The sequence below is a fragment of the Cryptomeria japonica genome, chromosome 6 (genome assembly GCF_030272615.1).
Source record: "Cryptomeria japonica chromosome 6, Sugi_1.0, whole genome shotgun sequence".
NCBI classification, from domain to species: domain Eukaryota; kingdom Viridiplantae; phylum Streptophyta; class Pinopsida; order Cupressales; family Cupressaceae; genus Cryptomeria; species Cryptomeria japonica.
This window is the reverse complement of record NC_081410.1, coordinates 93,652,278-93,675,841: the sequence shown is the minus strand read 5'-3', so window position 1 is coordinate 93,675,841 and position 23,564 is coordinate 93,652,278. Positions and strand designations below refer to the sequence as shown.

Genomic DNA, 23,564 nt, shown 5'->3' with positions numbered 1-23,564 from the left:
CCACTTGATTAAATGAATATTTAGTATTTATTTGATTATTTAACCATAAATCAATAATTAATTAAATTAATATTTAATTAATTCATCTTAACCCTCTTCTCCTATTAATTAAATAAATTATTCAATTTATTTGATTTAATTCACTTAACCAAATTCAGACCATTAATTAAATAAATAAATCATATTTGTTTAATTAAATCTTCTCTCATATTTAAATAAATTAATATTTATGTAAATCCCCCAAAATCCCATCTCTCACATTTAAATAAATTAACATTTATTTAAATCACCTTTATCCTCCACCCACTTGCATTTTCCTACAAATGCAAGTTGCACAACTATTTTAAATAAATAAATAATTTATTTAAAATCCTATTTATCCTCACCCACTGGAAACCTTTAATGGTTTCCCTTAAAGTCTTCAAACTTAATGGCTTCTTTCTAGAGTCTTCTTAAGCCTTTAATGTTTTCCCTCAAAGTCTTCAAGCATTTAAATGCTTTATCTTCCTTTTTCTCATGTAAATAAATTTAAGATTTAATATTCACATTTAAATAAATTAATATTTATTTAAATGTCTATCCAAATGCAAATTACACCATTTAATTGAAATAAATGATTTTATTTTAATTGAAAATCTCAAAATTCCTCCCACTTGCATTCTCCTACAAAATCCATTTGCATGCCTAAATCTCTTCTAGATTCTTCTAACTCCTAATTAGCCTAATCCTATCCTAATCATTGTCACATTCCTAAATAAAAGAAAGTCACTTCTCAAAAACCTTCAAAGTCTTCAATAACCTTTAAAGGCTTTATGTCTTCAAATGGTTAACCTCTAAAGTCTTCCAAACCATTAAAGTCTCTTACATAACCATTTATGGTTAACTCACCTTTTACCTTTGGTTAGAGACTTTCCTCTAACTTAACCATCCTTTTGACTCATGGGTCTCTTCAAAGCATTTATTTCTTTGACTAAGGTAACCATTTAACCCTTGCACATTCATTTATCCCTTGGCTAAAAGGAATATCCATTAACCTAACCCTAACCCTAACCCAACCCCCAGGGTAACCATCATGTCCCCTCAAGCATTTAATGCTCCTTATCTCTCCTCTCAAGCCTCCTCATGGTGACACTTGTCAACATGGGATTGGGTTGAAAGTTTCACATGGATTGAATATCTTTCAATCCTAACCCTTGTTAAGATTGCTCAATCTTAACCATTCATTTCCCCATTTCTTCTATAAATAGAACCCTTCTCCTCAAGCAAAGAAGGAAGCATTAGAGTATTGTTGCTATACTGGTATTAGCATAGAGCTTTTTCATAGCATCACTATCTACACTTGCATAACATTTGTTTATCATATTCAACCATCTTGAATCTCCATATGACATCCATGGCTAGTGCTAAAAGCTGAGAGCTACACTCATTTGGGACTTGGAGAGGGGAGAAATAAGGGAGGAGCATCGAAAGGCATCATGGAAGCATCTTAGGGAGGCTCTTCTCCTTTCTTTTGTTTTGTTAAACTTCTTTCATGCTTTTTGAAATCTCTTTTGATATGTTTGGAATGGGTTTTAGTTCTTTGTTTTGGTTTTATGGTTGAAACTAACTTATTAACATTCAACTTGTTGTTTCCTTGTCCCCATTTCCATGACATCATTTGGTGAACCCGACGTGAAAGAATAGAATTTTGCTTTTAAATTAGCTTTTCTTTTTTTTTTTGAATAAGCCTTTTTAGTTAGTTGTTTAGAATGTTTTTTTTTTATTAAATGGTTTCTTTTTTAGAATAGACTTTTAAATTAGTTGTTTAAATTTTATTAAAATAGTTTTTATTTAAAATTAGATTTTTTTTTTAAGTAGTCTTTAAATTAAGATTTTTCTAAATTAGTCTTTCATTTAGTTCTAATTTAGATTTTAAATTAGTTTTTAATTTAGTTTTCGATTAGATTTAAATTAGTTTTATTAATTTAGATCTGATTTGTTTGTTAGTGTGATTTGTGTTAATATGATTAATTTAATTTTGGGTTTACATCTTGTGCAGGACATAAGGAGCATCTTTCTAACATATTGTTGCAGGTGTTGAAAGTGTCAAATTTGCAATTTTTTTCCTTGACATGTTCTAATTGGAAAAATTGATCAATCCTAGGATAGTCATTCACATTGTCTTCATTTTGCTATCTTGGTCTAAAAATGAACACACACATTGCTATCTTGGATTAAAATGAACTATCATTTTTGCAATCTTGGCTAAAACAAACATTCACATCTAGCAATATGGGCTAAAAAGAACAATCAACTTGTTATTTTTTTGAGTTTAAAAAGAAAAATCACATTGCTATCTTGGATTAAAACGAACTATCATTTTTGCAATCTTGGCTAAAACGAACATTCACATCTTGCAATATGGGCTAAAAAGAACGATCAACTTGTTATTTTTCGAATTTAAAAGAGAACAATCATTTTGCAATCTTGGATAAAATGAACACTTCATTTTACTATCTTGGCTAAAACGAACACCATGGTTGTTGGAGCAACATCTCCAAGTAGCAAATAGATCACATTGCGATGATGGGTTAAAAACAACAAGTGTCTTTTGTGTTTGGCATGCTTGTGCAAAATCTGTAGAGTGGTCCTACTTCTAACACACACTATCCTCTCCCTTGGTTTTCGTGGTCCTAGGTGCAAGAGAAAAGTGTTAGTAACACTCGAAGTTTATATTTTTAAGAGACATCTGCCAAGAGACACATCACTCTTGGGAACGACCTTGTGCGGTAAATCCTTTGAGCCGCTATAGAAATCAGGTGTGAGCGAAAGCTATGGCCTTGGGTATAGCTGTTCCTACAGTGTAACTTGCTGAAAGGACAAATGGGCCCCACCACAAGTTACAAGGCTCTTAAGTGAGTCACTGCAGAATGAACTTATGTCCAAAAACATCAAAAATTACTAAACACCTTTTTATGTAGAAACCCACTCGTTCTATTGATTGAGGATGTTTGTGATAAATTCAGTGCAAGAGCATAGAAGGTTTTGCTCCCAAGATACTCACCATACATATTTCCTTGAGTAGAAACATAGCTTTTTGAAAGGTTACTTGTAGCCTGATAAAACTGGTGACTCCCCCATCATAGGGATCATCTATTTGTTATGCTCGTGCAAGACTTAGTATATCACATCCTTACCTACCATGGCGGGATTCATAAGGTATGTAGTACCAAAGTTGAAGAAATATCAAGATGTGAACTGAAATTATCACAACTGGCCATTTGACCTTAGGGATAAAGTGTGTTTGAAGTGTCTTCGTTTTGTGTCAAGACCAATAATAAACTGAGCCAACTTCAGGCTTTTTGGAAAAATATACTCAAAAACATTTGGAAAGAAAGGGTCATAAAAGTCCAAAGATTGGGTTGATCTAGACCCACACTTACTTGTGCCTTTTAAGACAACATTCTTGTGTTTGTGTGCTTGCTTTGTTTTCTTGTCAAAGAAAAATAAAAAATACGATTCCAAAACAAGTATTCATCCAACATGAAATTTTCACAAACATTTTCAAATACCAACAAAGATAAAAAATAAAGTGCAACAACAAAGTATCAAACTATATGACCATTCTTCACATTTTGAGAAAGAAGAATCTTCATCAACATATCAATTTGAAGAAAAGACCATTGAGCTTAAAGGCTTTCATCAAAAGAAGGAAATTCTTCTATCTTAATAGACAAATCTTTGTCTCACATAGAACCTTCTTACGTCACATGCGTCTATATCTTCAAGGAAAATCCAACGAGTTTGATCAAGAGTCTTTAAACCACAAAGATTTTACTCAATATAGAGCTTTAAGTTATCATAAAAACAAGGGAGGCAAAATAAATCCTGCCTTCTTTCCAGAAATTTGCATCACATATAACTCAGTTGGGGAAGAACCACCAACCCTTGAAAGAGAAGAGGAAGAGTTTGTTCCTTTTGTGACACAGATTTTCTATTGAAGTTAACATTTCATCCATTTTCACATTCACACACATCATTAATCTGTTCCAACTCTCAAAACATAAAGAGATCATGTCCTAAGTTCTTCATTAGATATTGCTTGAATCAAACACAACACATCACTTTTTAGAGTGTCTCTACATCTAGGGTAAACTCATTCTAAGAGACATTTCTACGCCGGTTAAAACTAGTCTATGAGTGCATCCTCTCATTACTAGGTAGTTGGGTCTGTAATACATCTCAAGCCTCTCTAAACCTTATCATATCAAACATTGTCAACAAACACAACAAGCAATTCATAGAAGGACTTTGGTAACATCTACCTTTAGTGTTAGAGATCTATATGCAAAACACTTCACCAAACATATATCTCTCGTTCCATCACCAACTGATCATAATTTTCACCAAACTTCAACAAAAACTTGTAAACGAAATGGCTCACACTAGATCAAGAACTAGACAACTAGAGATCGAAAAAGAGGAGGATGGAAATCTCAATGATTTTCATGAGGCCTTTAAAGGAGGCACAAATGCTGAAGATCCCTAATCATCAAGGGAATCCTCATCAACAGTTCATTCATCCATTTATTATCTTTCTATACATTGGGGAAACCGAATACATCTTTCTTCTAATCCAAAAAACTAAAAAAAAAACGAAATATCCAAAAAAAAATAAAAAATAAAAAATCGACAAAATCAAATAAAAATTGAAAATCAAAGCATGAACGCATGGCTCATTCATCAATTCAACAATAGGGAAGACTCTCAAAATCTGCAATCAAACTAATCACATGTCTTGTTAATCAATTCATCACTCAAAATCTATCGACATCAACATGTCTTATACAGGGATGGGTACACTCGAAACTAGACAGATCAATCTTATACGGGGTACTCACTCTTTGAAACCAAACATTTTTATCAATCATCAAACAAAACAAAACAATGACATAGATTAGTATGACTACTAGATTTTGTTCTATTTAGCCTTATCTTTATCAGTATGACATTCTAACATCTCATATCATACATCTCATTTTCAATAAACATCTCATCATCATCATCATCATCATCATCATCATCATCATCTAGTCACATTCATCTTGCATCCATCACATCATCATGAAATCTTTATTCACTTTCATGTCTTCATCATTCTTCCAACTCTCATCTACCATGTCTTATACAGGATGTATCCTTCTTGAAACCAAACATTTTGATCAAGTCTTATACAGGATATATCATTCCTGAAACTAGATGCTTTGATCATCTTTATCTTATACAGGAGGTGTCATTCCTGAAACCAGACTCGATCCCAATCTTATCAATTCTATCCAACCTTTTCATCTAATCCATTATACCATGTCTTATACATGATGTATCTTTCTTGAACCCATACATTTTGATCAAGTCTTATACAGGATGTATCTTTCCTGAAACCAGATGCTTTGATCATTTTTGTCTTATACAGGTGTATCTTTCTTGAAACCAGACATTTTGATCAAGCCTTATACAGGATGTATCTTTCCTAAAATCAAACTCTTTGATCATTTTTGTCTTATACAGGATGTATCTTTCCCGAAATCAGATGCTTTGATCATTTTTGTCTTATACAGGATGTATCTTTCCTAAAACCAGACACTTTGCTCATCTTTGTCTTATACAAGATGTATATTTCCTGAAACCAGACATTTTGATCATCTTTGTCTTATACATGATGTATCTTTCCTGAAACAAGACGCTTTGATCATTTTTGTCTTATACAGGATATATCTTTCCTGAAACCAGATGCTTTGATCATCTTTGTCTTATACAAGTGGTGTCATTCCTGAAACCAGACTTAATATCAATCTAATCAATCTTGTCAAACACATGCATGTCATCAACTATTCATTCTTCTAGCTTTCAAATATCTTTCTTCTTCTTTCAAGATATCATTCATGCCTTTAGTGCACAAACAATCTCCTGAGGGGGGCATTATCATATCGCATCTCTGTATCAATCTCATATCAACATCAGTCTCATATAAACAGTTCATATCAAATCAATTCTTTATATTTATAGCACCCACAATCCCATCAGTAGCATCAGTAGTACCAAGTACGCCAATCCAAATACCAACAACACCAATAATCCTACCTGTAAAACACATAATCCCACTAGCAGTACCCACTATACCCATGGCACCAATAAAATAACCGCAACAACAATCATCCCACCAATCAAACCAACAACCCCATCAGCAGCAACAACTGCATCAATAGCACCATTAGCAGTATCAGAACTCCCAACAATATCGACAACACCGACAATTCCATCAGAAGTAGCAGATTCAACAATGCCGATACTCCCAATATTGGATTCATTGATCCCCATAATCTTTCCTATAGCACCCATCATTTCATCTACAAGGGTACATCAATCGATCACACTTGCATTGTTTAACTCAAAGGACATCCCAGTATGGTATAGTAATCAGATACTGGAAAGTGACTCAGAGACCGACTCACATGAGTGGGAATTTGATTCAGTACATCTCAATACTTCAGATGAGGAAGACGCATCTCCACCTCCACCTCACAAAGAAATCCCTGTTTACGGAGAAGCACAGATAAAGACCTCTTGGGACCCTGAACTGGAAACATCTTCCACAGACCCTACATCACATCCTATGCCTGAATCTGACAGGGAGAGTACCATCAATGACCTTCACCACGTCTTGACCCTCACTGACACCTCTTATGAACTTAACCTAATCGATGAGGTAATGCCTATTAAACATCCTAAACTCATCGAATGGAACCAACCTAATCCCCCATGTCTTGACCACTTCCAAAACGATGAGGCAATCATTGACTTTCTGGACCTACGAGATAACATACCAAGCGGGGATCACAAAGTTGGGTTCACCATTGAACTTAATAGCACAACATACTTTGGGGGGGATGCCAAACCTTTCAGCTGCAAAAATATAACAATAAAACATGGATCTTCTAGTGAAAACCACACTGTGGCACTATTTGATCCCACAAAAGTAAAAAGAAAGAGTGTATCCAATGGTGAAAACCTCTCTGAGGCATCGGAGGATGAAAGGTTTGACATCCTCCCCTCTAGTACACAACATGAACGATCAACAATCCTTATTGAGGAAACAAAAGAATATAACATGGGGACTCCTAAAACTCCTCACCACATACATCTGGCATCTCTTTTAACTCCAGAGGAACAACCTAAGTTTATCGAATTCTTCCAGAAATGCCAGATCAACTTCACATGGTCATATGCAGACATGCCTGGTCTTGATCCTGATTTAGTCATGCATCACCTCACCGTAGCAGAAGGAGCCAAGCCTGTCAAGAAGAAGCTTCGCAAGATGCACCCCTAGATTGCGGTACTAGTCAAAGCAGAACTTAAGAAACTCCTAGATGTTGGTTTTATTAGACCAATTGATTATGCAGATTGGATATCCAACATTGTGCCCGTCGGCAAACCAAATGGGGGCATCTGTATCTGTACTGACTTCAGAGATCTAAACAAGGCATGTCCTAAAGATGACTTCCCCCTACTAAACATTGACATGATTGTAGACCTAACAGCAGGACATGCCATGCTCTCTCTCATGGATGGATTTTCAGGGTACAACCAGATAAAGAACGCACCAGAGGATCAACATAAGACGACCTTCACCTATCCATGGGGAACATACTGTTGGAATGTAATGCCTTTCGGTCTAAAGAATGCAGGAGTGACCTATCAAAGAGTAATGACAACCATATTTCATGATATGATGCATACCATGATGGAAGATTATGTTGATGACTTACTGGCAAAATCACTCACAAGAGAAGGTCATTTGGAAATATTAGATAAAATCTTTGATAGACTGGAACAATATCATGTTCGCCTCAATCTAAAGAAATGTATCTTTGGAGTAACCTTAGGGAAGCTTCTAGGATACATTGTCTCAAGCAAAGGCGTTGAGGTCGACCCAGAAAAGGTCAAAGCAATCATGGACATGCCACCTCCAAAGAATATCAATCGGCTAAGGACATTACAAGGGCGGCTACAATCCATCCGAAGATTCATTGCACAACTGGCAGATAAATGTCACCCCTTTACACACCTGCTACACAAAAACATCTACTTTCAATGGGATACCAGATGCTAGCAAGCATTCCAGATGCTTAAAGACTATCTCATGAATACACCATTGTTGATCCCACCAGATCCAAGTAGACCTCTACTACTCTATATTTCAGCAACAAATACGACATTGGGCGTACTACTAGCACAACATAATGCAGAAGGGAAAGAGTGTGTTGTTTACTACATCTCTCGCACATTGCTTGGCTATGAACTCAATTACACCCCTATTGAGCTAGCTTGCCTAGTAGTAATCTTGGCAGCCACTAAACTAAGGCACTATATGTTAACACATAAAGTACAACTCATTGCCAAGATCGATCCACTAATGTACTTACTCAACAAAGCAGCATTGACATGTCGCTTGGCCAAATGGGTGATGATTCTAAGTGAATTTGGCATCAAGTATGTGGACCGTAAGGCTTTCAAGGGTCAAGTAATTTCAGATCAGTTGGTCGATGCACCACTCATAGGCGTTCATCCTCTCATTTCCAATTTTCCAGATGAAGAGATATTCATGATCAGAGTAGCACAACCATGGAAACTATACTTTGATGGTTCATACACTAGGCATGGCTCGGGGGCAGGCATTCTGTTTATCACACCTCAAGGTGACAACATCCCAAAGTCTTACAGTTCCATGCACGAACAACATAGTTGAGTATGAGGCCTTGATCACAAGACTCTGACTAGCCGTCCAATGGAAGTTAAAAGAGCTACAAATATATGGCGACTCCCAACTGGTCATCCGACAAGTAACAGATGAATATCATATCAAGGATGACAAACTCATACCGTACAAACAAATGGTGGACAGTTTAAAGGCATAATTTACTACTATCACCTTTGAGCAGATACCCTGAGATCAGAATTGAGCTGCTGACGCTATGGCTACCATTGCATCTCTCCTAGATCTTCCACATAATTCAACATGCTACGAGTTCTTGGTAGAACATCTTTGGATTCCCGCTTATGCTATCCCCAAATCTGAGATGATATGTCACCTTGTCGGTTCTGAATTGCCATGGTACGGTGAGTTCTACACCTACCTCTATGATCACACACTTCCTCCTAACCAATCGAATAACCAACGTAAAACCTTCATTCGCCAAACCGCTCGATATACCATTATTGATGAAACCCTATACCGATGAAGTCTTGATGGTACTCTCCTTTGATGTCTAGAACCAAATGAGATAACAAAGGCCTTGGAAGAGGTACATGAAGAAATTTGTGGAACTCATGCAAGAGGTCCTTCACTAGCTAAGAAGATCATACGCGCTGGATACTATTGGCCGTCCATGGAAAAAGACTACTATTATTTTGTCCGAAAATGCAAGAAATGCCAAGTTCATGGAGACTTGATACATGGACCAGCATAGGAATTGCAACCAATCACAACACCATGGCTTTTTGTCAATGGGGACTTGACCTTGTGGGTAAAATCCATCCATCTTCATCCAACGACCACAAATTCATTATTACAACCATCAAATACTTCACAAAGTGGATCGAAGCTGTTCCACTTACCCAAGTCACCGATAAGCAGATCGCCTCATTCATCCTTAATTACATCATCTACCAGTATGGTGTACCCATGTCCATCATCACAAGTAACGGTCTTCCTTTCAAGAATCAGGATGTCCATGAACTTTGTGAGAAGTTTCACATCCAACACCGCTTTTCCACTCCCTATTACCCACAAGGAAATGGTCAGGCTGAAGCATCAAACAAGAACATATTAAAAATCCTCAAGAAGACAGTCAATGATGTCGGTCATGATTGGCATGTTCAATTGAATCCATCACTATGGGCATATCGAACTAGCATTCGAACCCCTACAGGCGCAACTCCCTACTCGCTGGTCTATGGTGCAGAAGCCATCCTTCCTATTGAGGTTGAGATACCATCTCTACGGGTTTCCTTGCATAATCTCATAGATGATGAAGCATACCGAGTCTCATGTCTTCAAGACTTAGAGATACTTGATGAGAAACGACAAGCTGCATACAATCACCTCAAAGCCTATCAACAGCGTATGAGCAGAAGCTATAATTATCGAGTTAAACCTCGTACATTTGAGGTAGGTGATCTTGTTCTTCGAGAGAATCCTTGTAACCAACCAAACAGAGAACATCAGGGAAAGTTTGAATCAAACTGGTTGGGTCCATATATTATGATTGTTGTATTTGGTTTTGGGGCATATCAGTTGGCTACTTCAGAAGAAGAACCGCTAGCAGATCCGATCAACAACATGCATCTCAAATGGTTTTATACATAAGTTGTCTAGAGCATCAGGCTCCCATACACACCAGAAAAACACCAAAAACATTTAGATAAATGTCCTGAAGAAAAAAAACAAAAAAATCAAAATAGTAAAGAAAAATCATGCATCCAAATGGTGAACAACCACTCCGGTGGCACCTTGGGTTAGTGCGATGGTGAAAGCCTGTCAAACATGCGCCACTCATAAAGGTTATGGCTCCATTGTCTTTTAGACTTGTTGTGATCACATTCATTGCATCCACTCATCCATCAGTCAAACCATGGCTTGTTATTGATTTGCAATCAAGGATAGTACTTCATGCGTCTTGCATCCCACTTTTTCATAGTCATGTCTAAACTGGGGGCAATGCTCTTAAACCTATCGATGGAAGTGGATTTTGCATGACTTGTGATTCATTGAGTTCTTCATTCAAAAATGTCTCACAAAATTCCAAAAACATTCAAAAAACTATCTCACAAATTTTTTAAAAACATTTGAAAAACTGTCTCACAAAATTCCAAAAACATTCAAAAACACAAAATCCAAAAAACATCATAAAAACATCAAAAATCAATCAAAAACATGGCAAACACATTGTACATATGCATCCAAGCAGATACCAAACAAACATTGTGAAATACTCAAACGATGACCACTAAATCAAATCAACCAAACAATCAACATCAACACGCCAACTATCTTAACAAGGATGCATCCTTCCTTACCAAAATAAAGACAAAGATGACATTTTCTTTGACAAGAAAATTATGTTTAAGCTATCAAGTACTTGGTCAGTTTGATACATTATTTGTTCATTTATATCAGGTTCCTACGCTACTCCGAGATATCCACAAGTGATTAGAGTGGCCGAGATGGTTCCTAAGTATCGTTTTATTTGTATGTCTTCTGCGAATTATTCCAATGAAGTTTTGGGGCATGTACTAATGGTGTCTACATGGAAAGTTCACTAAGCTACGTGATCTTATGCAAAATACAATCATGGATCACTATGGCTTGCTGACTACAGTGTATACCTCGACCATATGAGCATGAACCATTATGGAGGGTCCATATTCTTTATTCTTTATTTATGCTACTTGTTTGTAGGTACAATGCTCCAAACTTGGTTCCTACTGCCTCCTTCAAGATTGATACTACCCTTGCTCAATGATGAAAATAAAGCACTATGGATCGTCATTCCATCTCATCTATATATATTGCATTCTGTTGCATTCCATCCATCCATACATTCATAAATAGTTGCATATCATTCATACATAGTAATGACAATGGGTGCATACTCTATTTCACTCTTCTTCCATAGGAATAGGTCCTCCATATCTTCTATCTAACATTGAATCCACCCCCTCACCCTCCCTATCTTGATCATCAACATTATCATAATCCCTTCATCGTTTCCCATCAACTCAATCAAGCTACGTTCATCACCATCCATCTCTAACATGAGGGGTTGTGCTTCCCATCCTCAGTCATCCACATAATCAAGCCAGTTACTCTATTTGCATAGGTACATCGACTCACACACACCTAGACTATCAATAGATACTCTGATCAAGTATCTTCGAGTCTCAACAGGTAATCGATCATGGTAATCCTAGACTACATCAGACATTTATCATAATGACCTAGTCTCAATAGGGCTGCTATGATTCACCACAACCATCCATCACACGCACACACTATCAATTGCTCAACCAATCAAACACAATCATAACGGACAATTACATCAATTGTCTAAGTCTCAACGAGTATTTTGCTTCCTATACCTTGACTTCATTGTACAATTACATCAATTGTTTAAGTCACCAACAGGTCACTTTGATTCACTTACTCAGACTTTATCCTGTCCAAGCGAACAACTGACATCAACTGTCATGCTTTGACTCCACCGGGGCAATTTAACCAATTGCACCAGATTGTCCAACCAATTTGATCAATTATATAGCATCAATCAAAAGCACAACACCACATTTGCACCGTATCTCCTGCATAACCTACGGGTACTCACTGGCTTGCCATTTCTCCGTATTCACTCTATTTTCTTCAATTCTTTCACCGTTATTGATAATTTCTTTTATTCTACCTCCCCTCCACTTCTCGTTTTTTTCGAGAGATCGCCCGATTTTTCAAAAAAATTTGGCCCATCTCTCGAGGGGGCATACCACCCACTAAATTAACATTTATGGGGCATATTTCTTCACACCTATTTTTCTTTCTTTGAAACGACGCGATAAAACCGCATTGTCTCAAAGAGGGGCAAATGTAGTAACATAAATCTGTCCACTTGATTAAATGAATATTTAGTATTTATTTGATTATTTAACCATGAATCAATAATTAATTAAATTAATATTTAATTAATTCATCTTAACCCTCTTCTCCTATTAATTAAATAAATTATTCAATTTATTTGATTTAATTCACTTAACCAAATTCAGACCATTAATTAAATAAATAAATCATATTTGTTTAATTAAATCTTCTCTCACATTTAAATAAATTAATATTTATTTAAATCCCCCAAAATCCCATTTCTCACATTTAAATAAATTAACATTTATTTAAATCACCTTTATCCTCCACCCACTTGCATTTTCCTACAAATGCAAGTTGCACAACTATTTTAAATAAATAAATTATTTATTTAAAATCCTATTTATCCTCACCCACTTGAAACCTTTAATGGTTTCCCTTAAAGTCTTCAAACTTAATGGCTTCTTTCTAGAGTATTCTTAAGCCTTTAATGGTTTCCCTCAAAGTCTTCAAGCATTTAAATGCTTTATCTTCCTTTTTCTCATGTAAATAAATTAAGATTTAATAATCACATTTAATTAATGTCTATCCAAATGCAAATTACACCATTTAATTGAAATAAATGATTTTATTTTAATTGAAAATCTCAAAATTCCTCCCACTTGCATTCTCCTACAAAATCCATTTGCATGCCTAAATCTCTTCTAGATTCTTCTAACTCCTAATTAGCCTAATCCTATCCTAATCATTGTCACATTCCTAAATAAAAGAAAGTCACTTCTCAAAAACCTTCAAAGTCTTCAATAACCTTTAAAGGCTTTATGTCTTCAAATGGTTAACCTCTAAAGTCTTCCAAACCATTAAAGGCTCTTACATAACCATTTATGGTTAACTCACCTTTTACCTTTGGTTAGAGACTTTCCTCTAACTTAACCATCCTTTTGACTCATGGGTCTCTTCAAAGCATTTATTTCTTTGACTAAGGTAACCATTTAACCCTTGCACATTCATTTATCCCTTGGCTAAAAGAAATATCCATTAACCTAACCCTAACCCTAACCCAACCCCCAGGGTAACCATCATGTCCCCTCAAGCATTTAATGCTCCTTATCTCTCCTCTCAAGCCTCCTCATGGTGACACTTGTCAACATGGGATTGGGTTGAAAGTTTCACATGGATTGAATATCTTTCAATCCTAACCCTTGTTAAGATTGCTTAATCTTAACCATTCATTTCCCCATTTCTTCTATAAATAGAACCCTTCTCCTCAAGCAAAGAAGGAAGCATTAGAGTATTGTTGCTATACTGGTATTAGCATAGAGTTTTTTCATAACATCACTATCTACACTTGCATAGCATTTGTTTATCATATTCAACCATCTTGAATCTCCATATGGCATCCATGGCTAGTGCTAAAAGCCGAGAGCTACACTCATTTGGGACTTGGAGAGGGGATAAATAAGGGAGGAGCATCAAAAGGCATCATGGAAGCATCTTAGGGAGGCTCTTCTCCTTTCTTTTATTTTGTTAAACTTCTTTCATGCTTTTTGAAATCTCTTTTGATATGTTTGGAATGGGTTTTAGTTCTTTGTTTTGGTTTTATGGTTGAAACTAACTTATTTACATTCAACTTTGTTGTTTCCTTGTCCCCATTTCCATGACATCAATATTATCTTTAAATGGTAGAGAAGAGGGATTGAGCTTATCCACTCCCCCCTCTTTTTACATATTGATAATAGCATTAAAATCGACAACCAATATCCATGGATAATAGGAGCTAGGGGCTGCATATACCAAATATGAGTCTAGAGCCAAGATTTACCAAGAAGATGATTCAGAGTATACACATTGGTGAACAACAAAAATTCTCAAGAATCAAAACTAGATGCAACGAGAGACATAAAAAGAAATCCACTATGGAGGAAAGATCTTGCATGTCCCATAAAAAGACAAAACGTCAAAATTGCACTGCACAACAATGCACTAACACTGAACCCTCCACCACAATTCAGAAATAATATTGAATGTGCTCTCCGCAAACAACTTTAACTTTTGAATAAATATAACATCTAATGAATGAACTCTAATAAAATCATGAACAAATTTTTATATAGGGATGTTTTTCAACCCCCTTGCATTCACAAAACAAAAATCATCTCTAAGAATTAGAGAAATGGGAATAAATGATCCTAATTGATCCTAGCTCCACCAAATTATCACCCATTTACCTTATTTTATCATGGTCTTTCTTTTACCCCACCTTGGGAGGCTTCTATGGACCACCCTCTTTGAAGGTTCTTTAATGTGGGTGGGGCTCTACTACTTTTTCTTGGATCTAGATTCTCCATCTTTAGTCAACGAGCAAGAACAACAAAGTTCTATCCCTCTATCAAATATTTTTTAGTAGTTGGCTCTAGATCACCAACCACATGAATTTGACTTGTAAATTGTCTTGAATAACATCCTCCCTAGACACCACCTAGTCCACCCTTAAAGGACCTACTCTAGATTGCAACCCCTTTGTATCACCTCATGTTGGTCAAAGTCTTTCAAAAAATCGAAACACTTATATATCCCCTCAACCTATATATTCTTGAGATTTCTCTTCTTCCCTCTTCCCTTATAATGGGACTTCTTTAGAATAAAGCCATCCTTATCTTCTTCCCCTTCTATCACAGGGGCTTTCCCCTTATCTAACTTTGGCACTAAGTGAGGAGGCACATTAGATGAAGTCCTTGTAGGGTTAACTTTCAAGGATTTCCTCTACATATTCCTATATTCAGGAAAGACCTAACATCAAAACAAGAGAGCTTCATAATCAAGCTATTAAACCCATGACATGGATAAAAGATGAATTTATAGAGAACTCAACAATAGATTATTTAAATTAGTCTCGAGACAAAAATGGGCATAATAAATTACCTTCTTATCTAGTGTCTATAGTGATGACCCCTTTGACTTGCCAAGCAACAAAGCAATCATACATATAATATCATTCATCCGGAATTCTAGTAGGAGCCAAGGGAGCTACATTCAAACAAGAACCCTTTACGAAAGATCCTCCACAAGATTAAACCCCCTGTGTCTCAACTTGATGAATAGAACAACTTGGATGTAAAAATAGGGACCTCCCTCAAAGGTCCTATTTTGATCTACTATGCAAGAAAACACCACCATGAAATAATTATTAGCTGCCAACATCACCTTCATATCATCTTCAATATTCCATGTTTATCAAGCCTAGTATTTGAAAAAGGGAAGGGAGACCCGAATTCCTCTAAAATTTCAAGTTAAGACATGATTATTTAAATAGTTGACATCCTTCACCATCAAGTCTTGTTGAATAACTAAATCAATCATGTAGCATTGGAATTTGAGGACCTCCATTTTGAGATGGGCCCTCCCTAATCATGGTATTGATATAAAAAATTAATTGCACTCACATGTATAGATGGGCACATTTCAAACCCATCAAAACCTCACAAAATGATACCATTTCTTTAACTCTTGATCCTCTAATTGAGGCAATATCAAGCAACAAAAAGAAGGTATATCTCTCACAAAATGCACCCTTGTTGTACCCAATAAATCCTCGCCACACCCTAAACACCCTGAAAAGCCTCGCACAATAACAAACACAAACACCAACCATGCCACACACACTTGCAACATCAATCACACACCACATGTAGAGAAAAAACCGTCTTATGTTTCCATGACCAAGTAGAATTGGAGGAAGGAGGACACGAGTAGGATCGAGATGCCCTAATTTGTGTTGCGCTATAGCCATCAAATTTCCCTCCAATAATTTGTTCATTTACTGATGATAATATTTTTTATTTTTCTTAGGGTACTACACTTATGTATGGGGATCTAATTTTAAGCTTTTGATTAGTTTCATGTTGTGTAGACTAAGGGGCTATACTATTTGTAACTCCTCAACAATCCTACAAATCATACTTTATCTTTTTTTTAGCTCATGTTTGTATATATAGAGGGGGGAACATTGAATCCAACTCTTTGACAACCCTTTTCTTTTTTATATCTCTTTTACATGGTTCCATAGGTCTAACTTGGTTACATCCCCATGGCAATATCCTCAGTTTCCTTTTTATTATTATTGACAAAGCTGATATAAAATACATGGAATGCAAAATGGTTACAATTTTTATGCTTAGTTTAGTGTAGGTACTACTAATGCTTTGTTGTGTCTATGTGTGTAGGTTGTGGAGATACAATCCTACCAAGAATTGAAGAAAGTGAGCAACACAATGCATATTGTTTTGAATCTATTTACTATCTAATTAGTATCACTTACGTTAACATGCATAAATAATGTAGCTTACATCTAAGCCAAAGTGCCTAGCAAAATATAAAGAAGAAAAGTTCACACTTTTCCCTTTCCCCACTAGTTTTACACTCATTTGAGCCTTGTTTTCAAATGTGTTTGATAGTGCTCAATTCAACAACTTTTCACATATAACTTGACAACACTTATTAAAAATTCCTTTGTCTTTATCCATTTCACACACAATGCTCTAGACGTAGTCTAATTCCTTTTACTTTTCTCGCCTTGGAGTAATTCATAGGTGTGATTCTAAAAATAGATTCTCTTTGTTTGAATTCACCTTTTACTCATCTCAATCCAATTCTTAAAATTGGATTGTTTCCCATTGGCTTATAAACTAAAGTATTTGAAATTAGCACCTTGAATGTCATATTTAAAGATAAGACCTAAGACAATGAACACCATATGGAATTGCATAGATCATCTTAGAATCATCATCTTGGGAGCATATTAGGTCATATTAGAAAAGTTTGCATTCACACCAATGTACATTGCACTTTAGATACTTACATGCACAACTTTCAAACTTTTGACTCTTGAGAAAACAATAAAAGGTGTTTGACCAAGGCTTAATGAAGTTCAACAATTCAATCCCAACACAACAAACTCTCAAAGGTGTTCATTTACATTGTATTGTGCAAATTAGGTATCAAAGTTTTGTGCAAGAGACAAAATAATGATAGGGTAGACATAATCACACCAAAATAGGATAAGCATGTGTGATCATATCTTACAACATAAAAAGCATTAGAGATAGATTAACTATAGGATTCACATCTTCTATTAAAATTTTAAATTTGAATGTGAAATGCTCCCATAATCAACTCAATCACATTAACATTCAACTTCAATAAAAAATTATATATATTTTAACTTTATATATTCATTAAACTTATATTTGTAATTTAAGGGTTGTAGTTCAATTGGTTGAACACAATTAGTAACAAGATCTACACAAAGCATCATGTTCCTGCCATTAGTATGATTAGTTTAGAGCAAATTAAAGTAGAGATCAAGATAGAGAGGGGAGGAAGAGGGAGAGATATAGAGATAGAGATAGAGAGAGGTAGAGGGAGAGATAAAAATAGAGAAATAGAGATACAAAGATTGATAAATAGAGAGGAAGAGGTAGAGGGAGAGATAAAGCTAGAGAGAGATAGAGAGAATGAGATAAAGAGATAGATAAGTACAGAGAGAGAGATAGAGCGGGGGGGATAGACACATATGTGGCATTATGATAAAGGAATAGAGACATAGAGATAAGTATATATGCTGTTTGCTTTTTTTTTAACAATAGTGTGTGAAGGAAGCCCATTGGTAAAGACATTTTTATAAATTGAACTATGTATTATACTTAAATAAAGATATAGGTGTACATGTTGATTGGAATATTTTTTCTAAAAGATTAGTTATTTTAGTTTGATGAATGTTTCAATCTATACTTCTTATCCATTTTTAATCATATTAGAACCAATTCTAAATAGGAATTAGCATAATTAACCTTAAATCAAACTTGGTTTAACCCCAATTATAAGTTACATCTATCTCAAAATACATGCTATCCGTAACTAGACACTATTTATGACATAAATTTAAATGATTACATTCTTACTCTTTCAACAAATATTAAAAAAATATTTTAGAGTACTTAATATAAACTAATCTAATAAAATATATACACATTAACATAAATTAATTTAAATTAATCTAATAATAATTAAATAATCCTTATCAAATTAAAAAATTATATAAAATAAAAACTAAAACTTTAAACTAATGTAAAAAAAATATCTAACAACTAAATTTTAAATATCTCAAAATAAAATCTAAACAATCTATATTATATGTCTATTATATGTCCAATCTCAATATGGATAGATATTTAAAAACTTCATCTCATACTTTATAAAATCTTCCATGTGAAAAGTAAGCTTCCAGGGCATGAGCTTTAAATAAAACTAATTATTTCTTCTCCTTTGCCCAACGTGAATATTTAGTAAAACCAATAAAACTAATTATTTCTTCTCCTTTGCTGAGAGTGAATATTTAGTAAAACCAGAGTAAAATCAGTTCGTACATATGAAATGAAAGGATATAACATATTGATGTCTTTGAAAATAGTATTTTATTGGGTAAATAATAATAAATATTTATTTTATTTGTAATCAGACCGTTGTTAAAAAAAATTGAATTTTTTTTTTTTCTTCCTTATTCTAACCAATAGAAACATAGAAAAATAAAAATTTTAAAATAAATTAAATAAAAATTAAAATTAGATTATAAAATTTTTATGCAAAATTTTTAATTTTTTATAATGATTAGTTAAATTAATTTAAAGTTAGAAATGAATGAATACAATAGTATCCTATCTTGACAGGAACTAAAAATGATTGTATGTTCTTTGATTTCCTTCACCATCAAGATTTTGATCCCTCTAAATATGTTATAAAAGATAAGATTGAAGTTATCTAATTTTTGTTTTCCCTTCTCAGAAAAGAGAAGAAAAAAAAAGCAAGCAAACCATTATACTCAAGTTCCATTAATTGACTACCTAGCCAATAAAAAAATGACTACGTGCTCTATTACTTGAAAAGTTTGACATCATATCTAAATTTAAATATAAAAATCAAAATTCTGCCTTTGGGCCTAACAACAGTCTTCTTTGGTCTCAATCAAAAAGGAGCATTGTGGAGTGCTCAACATTTCACAAATACCAAGTCAAGCATTTCCTTCATATCACTGGCCCGTACATCTTGAAAAACATAAAAAAAACACAAAAAGAAATAAATCAGGGACCTTTCATGGTTAATGGTACAAAAAAGCAACGGTAAATACAAAGTACAACAATCAGATAACGCTGGCATAAACGCTGACATGGCCAGGTTACGCTGGCATTGGGTCATCAGTACAACAATTAGGTTTAACTGTTATAAACGCTGACATGGCCTGCCACGTAGGGCTGGGAAAGCACGAGTTTTCTGAAGTAATTTCCAGTAGATAACTGTATTCCAATTAAAGAAATGAGAGGCAATTTAACACAAGTCAGGTCCGGCCGAATTTCCAGGAAATGCAAGTACTGGGTAAGTGTTAATAGGTAAAAAATGTTAGTTATCTGGTAAAACAACATGCTGATGTGAATATTTCTAATTTGTTTATTTTTAAAATCTATTACTATTCATTTTTGTTTTCACCATGTCGTTTTTCTGGTTGTGTTCGCCGTTTTTTATGCTCTCTGTGTGTGGGGATTCATTGCCATGGAATACTCAAAGGGGTAGTCGAAGATGGTTAGGAAAATAATCCTCGTAATAGCATTGGCTGTAGCTGCAAGCACAATTTATCAGACATGGATAAATCAATTAGAAACTCCGCTCTGGTTTTCAAATCCTGTGATCACCCATGCCCAGAGTTCGAGTTCTTCTCTGTCCCCTGTTGGCTCAAATTTGGATTACAATTTGTCCCAGACATTGGGCTTAGATTTTCAGTCGCACCCACCTGTGAATTCCCAGATGGGTTTGGATTTTCAGTCGTACCCACCTGTGAAATCCCAAATGGGTATGGATCAGTCACGCCCACCTGTGAATTCCCCTGATAAATCTGAGATAGATAAGAATTTGGCAGTTGAAGAAACTGCCCAAGAATCCGCATCTGTGGGATCTAGGGATAAGTCTGAGATACCGAGAATAGTAAAATCTCCTGTGGATTCCAGGAAAGGCAAGGTATAAATGGTTTTCCCGACCTTAGATGTTTTAATATATAAATTATATTTTAGTTGGTTTGTGCGATTATAGATGAGTTAAGGTCTAATGTTCTGTCCATACAACTTCATACCAAGATGCAGTAGTATTAAAACATACTTCTATCCTGAAAGGTCACTTTACTTTCAGAGTATGGTTTTTATCTTGTAAAGTGACTTTCATTCATTATCTTTAAGTTCGCTTGTAAAATTTGGGCACCATTCTAGCATTACAAGATATTTTTATGATGAAACACTACTCCTGTTCAAAGGTATATGTGATTTTCTTTGAAAGGTTACTCTCATTCAATAGTATTAATATTGTGCCGAGGTTCTATAAATTATTTGTTAGATGGCTCCTAATATTATAGACGACTTAAGGTCAAATTGATATGTCAGTAGTATTGACTATAAAGATGTATCGGTGCAGTATTACTTGAAGATATATGGTGCAGTATTACTTGAAGATATATTTTTTATGAAAATTTACTGTCAATTATGGTTAGGATAATTCTTGTTCTTAGGTGCTATTTAAATTCTTTTTCAGTTGGCTTATGATAGTTTAGATGAGGATGTATTCATAGTATTAGCATTAGAATACATATCAATCATGAAAGGTTACTCTGGTTGAGAGTTTCTTGCTCTTAGACTTTCTTTAAATTACTTTTTAGTTGGCTTATGCCACTGTAGATGATTGGTACGTGGTACTATTATCCATCATAGCAGTAGCATTATAAAATATTTCTATCAAGCAAACTCCCGTTCAAAAGATATGGATGAATTTCTTGTACCTAAATGTTTTTTGAATTGTTTTATATTTGACTATGATATTTTACTTTTAGACGATTTATGATCAAATGGATGCTATTGTCTATGAAGATATAGTCATAGCAGCGGCATTAGAAGATATTTCTATTATGAAAGGTTACTCTCGTTCAAAGTTATGAATGAATATTTTGTCCCTATGTTGTTTAAATTAGTTGTTGGTTGGTTTATTAGATAATTAAGCGATTTAAGATCATAATGGTTTGTGGTGCTGTTGCCTATGAAGATCTATCCACGGCAGTTGCCTTAGAAGACATTTCTATCATGAATGGCTATTTTTATGCAAACCTATGAATAAACTTAGTTGGATTTTAAATTATTTTGCATTTTGCTTATGATATTACACATGATTTAAGGTCAAACTGGGATGTGGGTACTACATGTCTATGATGATATATTCATGGCAATAACATCAGAAGATGCTTCTATCATCGGCAGTAGAAATAGAGAATAGAAAATATTTTTAGTATGAGCTGTGAAAACAGAGAACCTTTTATCTTTGAATTCCAAATTTACATTGACATTGGGTCAGCTATGCTGATACCTTTATACTTGGCTATCTGAGGACTATAGGGATTTTTGTCAATAATAACAATAGAAGAATATCGTGAAACTCTCTGAATGGTAAAGAATTAAAGATTATATGACTAGGGTATTTATTCATCAAAAATCAGTAGAAGATATCTCATGCACCAATCTATTTCATGGAACTAATTGAAATTTAACGATTACATTTTATTTTACTTATGTGTCTAGTTTTATATCCTCTAACTTTTATTGTCTTGGTGTAAGATCAAATTTCATGTGCTAGGTTGAGATTCAAAATATATGTTTAATTAATGCCTTTTGTATATGTTTGAACGATGTTTTGCTGTATCCTCTACTTCATTTAACATCTCTTGGGGTTTCCCTGATCTGAAGGTCATATTTAAGTTATATCCTTGCAATTTTTCTGTTCCAAGGAGTTTTGGTTTGATTTATATAACAGTTTTTAATATAAGGTAGAGAGGAATGTGAGTCATTTCTGAACTCAATTAATCTACAAGTTAATTAATTTATGTTGTTATTATATGGGCAGGCATTCAAAGCATTTCTAGAGCGTCAGCAAGAGCTTCTGTTGGCAAAGAAAGAGATTGAGAGTTATGTGGGTGCTGTGGATGATCGTGATCTCTATAGGCCTCTTTATCACAATGTTTGTAAATTCAAAAAGTAAGTTTTTACATACAATAAACTGAAAAAAAAATGTTAAGCTAAATATCTCATTTGATATCACAAAAAATAGTATAAAATTCCAGAATTTTTAAAAAGTTATGGGGCTTCCTTTAGTGTTTTGATATGCTAATATACATCTTGTACAGTGGATTTTCTCTTCTCTACTGGCTGCTACTATTATTTGTATCTTTTGGGTTTGTGTTGATGTGTTTTGTCAAGTGGCTTTCTAATGATTTTCAGTAGGTGGGTCCTGTTATTGGATTAGTGGTAATCAATTGCCTGATTTCCAAGTGAAATTGTGGGATAGGTATTGCAGTGTCGCAACTGCATCCACATTGATGTAATAAGAGAGTACTTGGGGCAAACCAAACCAAGTTATAGAGAGGGCTCTCAATGTGAAAACATTTCAGAAGTATAAAGATGAGTAAACTATTGAATAGAGAAAAGCACATTCATCTCATTTCTAATTTGCACACCTCATCTGCTTATTATATGGAACCCATTCCAATGGCTGATTACTGCAGATCATAGAGAATTGGCTGGTGTTATCACAGGCAATAAGAGATTGTTGATTATTAAAACCTTTGAAATGAGTTGGGTGTTACGGTAGACTGAGAGGTGGCACTTAGTTGTATTGCTGGCAATAAATTTGAAGCTCCTTCTTGAATCATATAGATACATCAATATTTCAACCTTATAACTTGATATTCTTAACACACATATTAAGCATGTGTACTGGGAAACTCTGGTGTATAAATGAGGAGTGCATCCTGTCTCCATTC

General features: G+C 34.6%; 1 protein-coding gene across 2 annotated transcripts in view; it reads left to right on the top strand.

Moving 5' to 3' along the window:
* Positions 1-19,914: 19,914 nt before the first annotated feature.
* The window catches only part of LOC131039724 (probable glycosyltransferase At5g03795), an 85,790-nt gene continuing 82,140 nt past the window's right edge, over positions 19,915-23,564 (top strand). Inside the window, exons 1-2 of one of the 2 annotated variants that reach the window (XM_057972558.2) lie at positions 19,915-20,092; positions 22,649-22,779. In XM_057972558.2, coding sequence (XP_057828541.2) covers positions 20,033-20,092; positions 22,649-22,779 — 191 coding nt within the window. In that variant the 5' untranslated portion in view covers positions 19,915-20,032. Of the gene's footprint in view, positions 20,093-20,190; positions 20,729-22,648; positions 22,780-23,564 lie in introns of those variants that run through there. The other variant, XM_057972557.2, reaches the window with a different exon arrangement.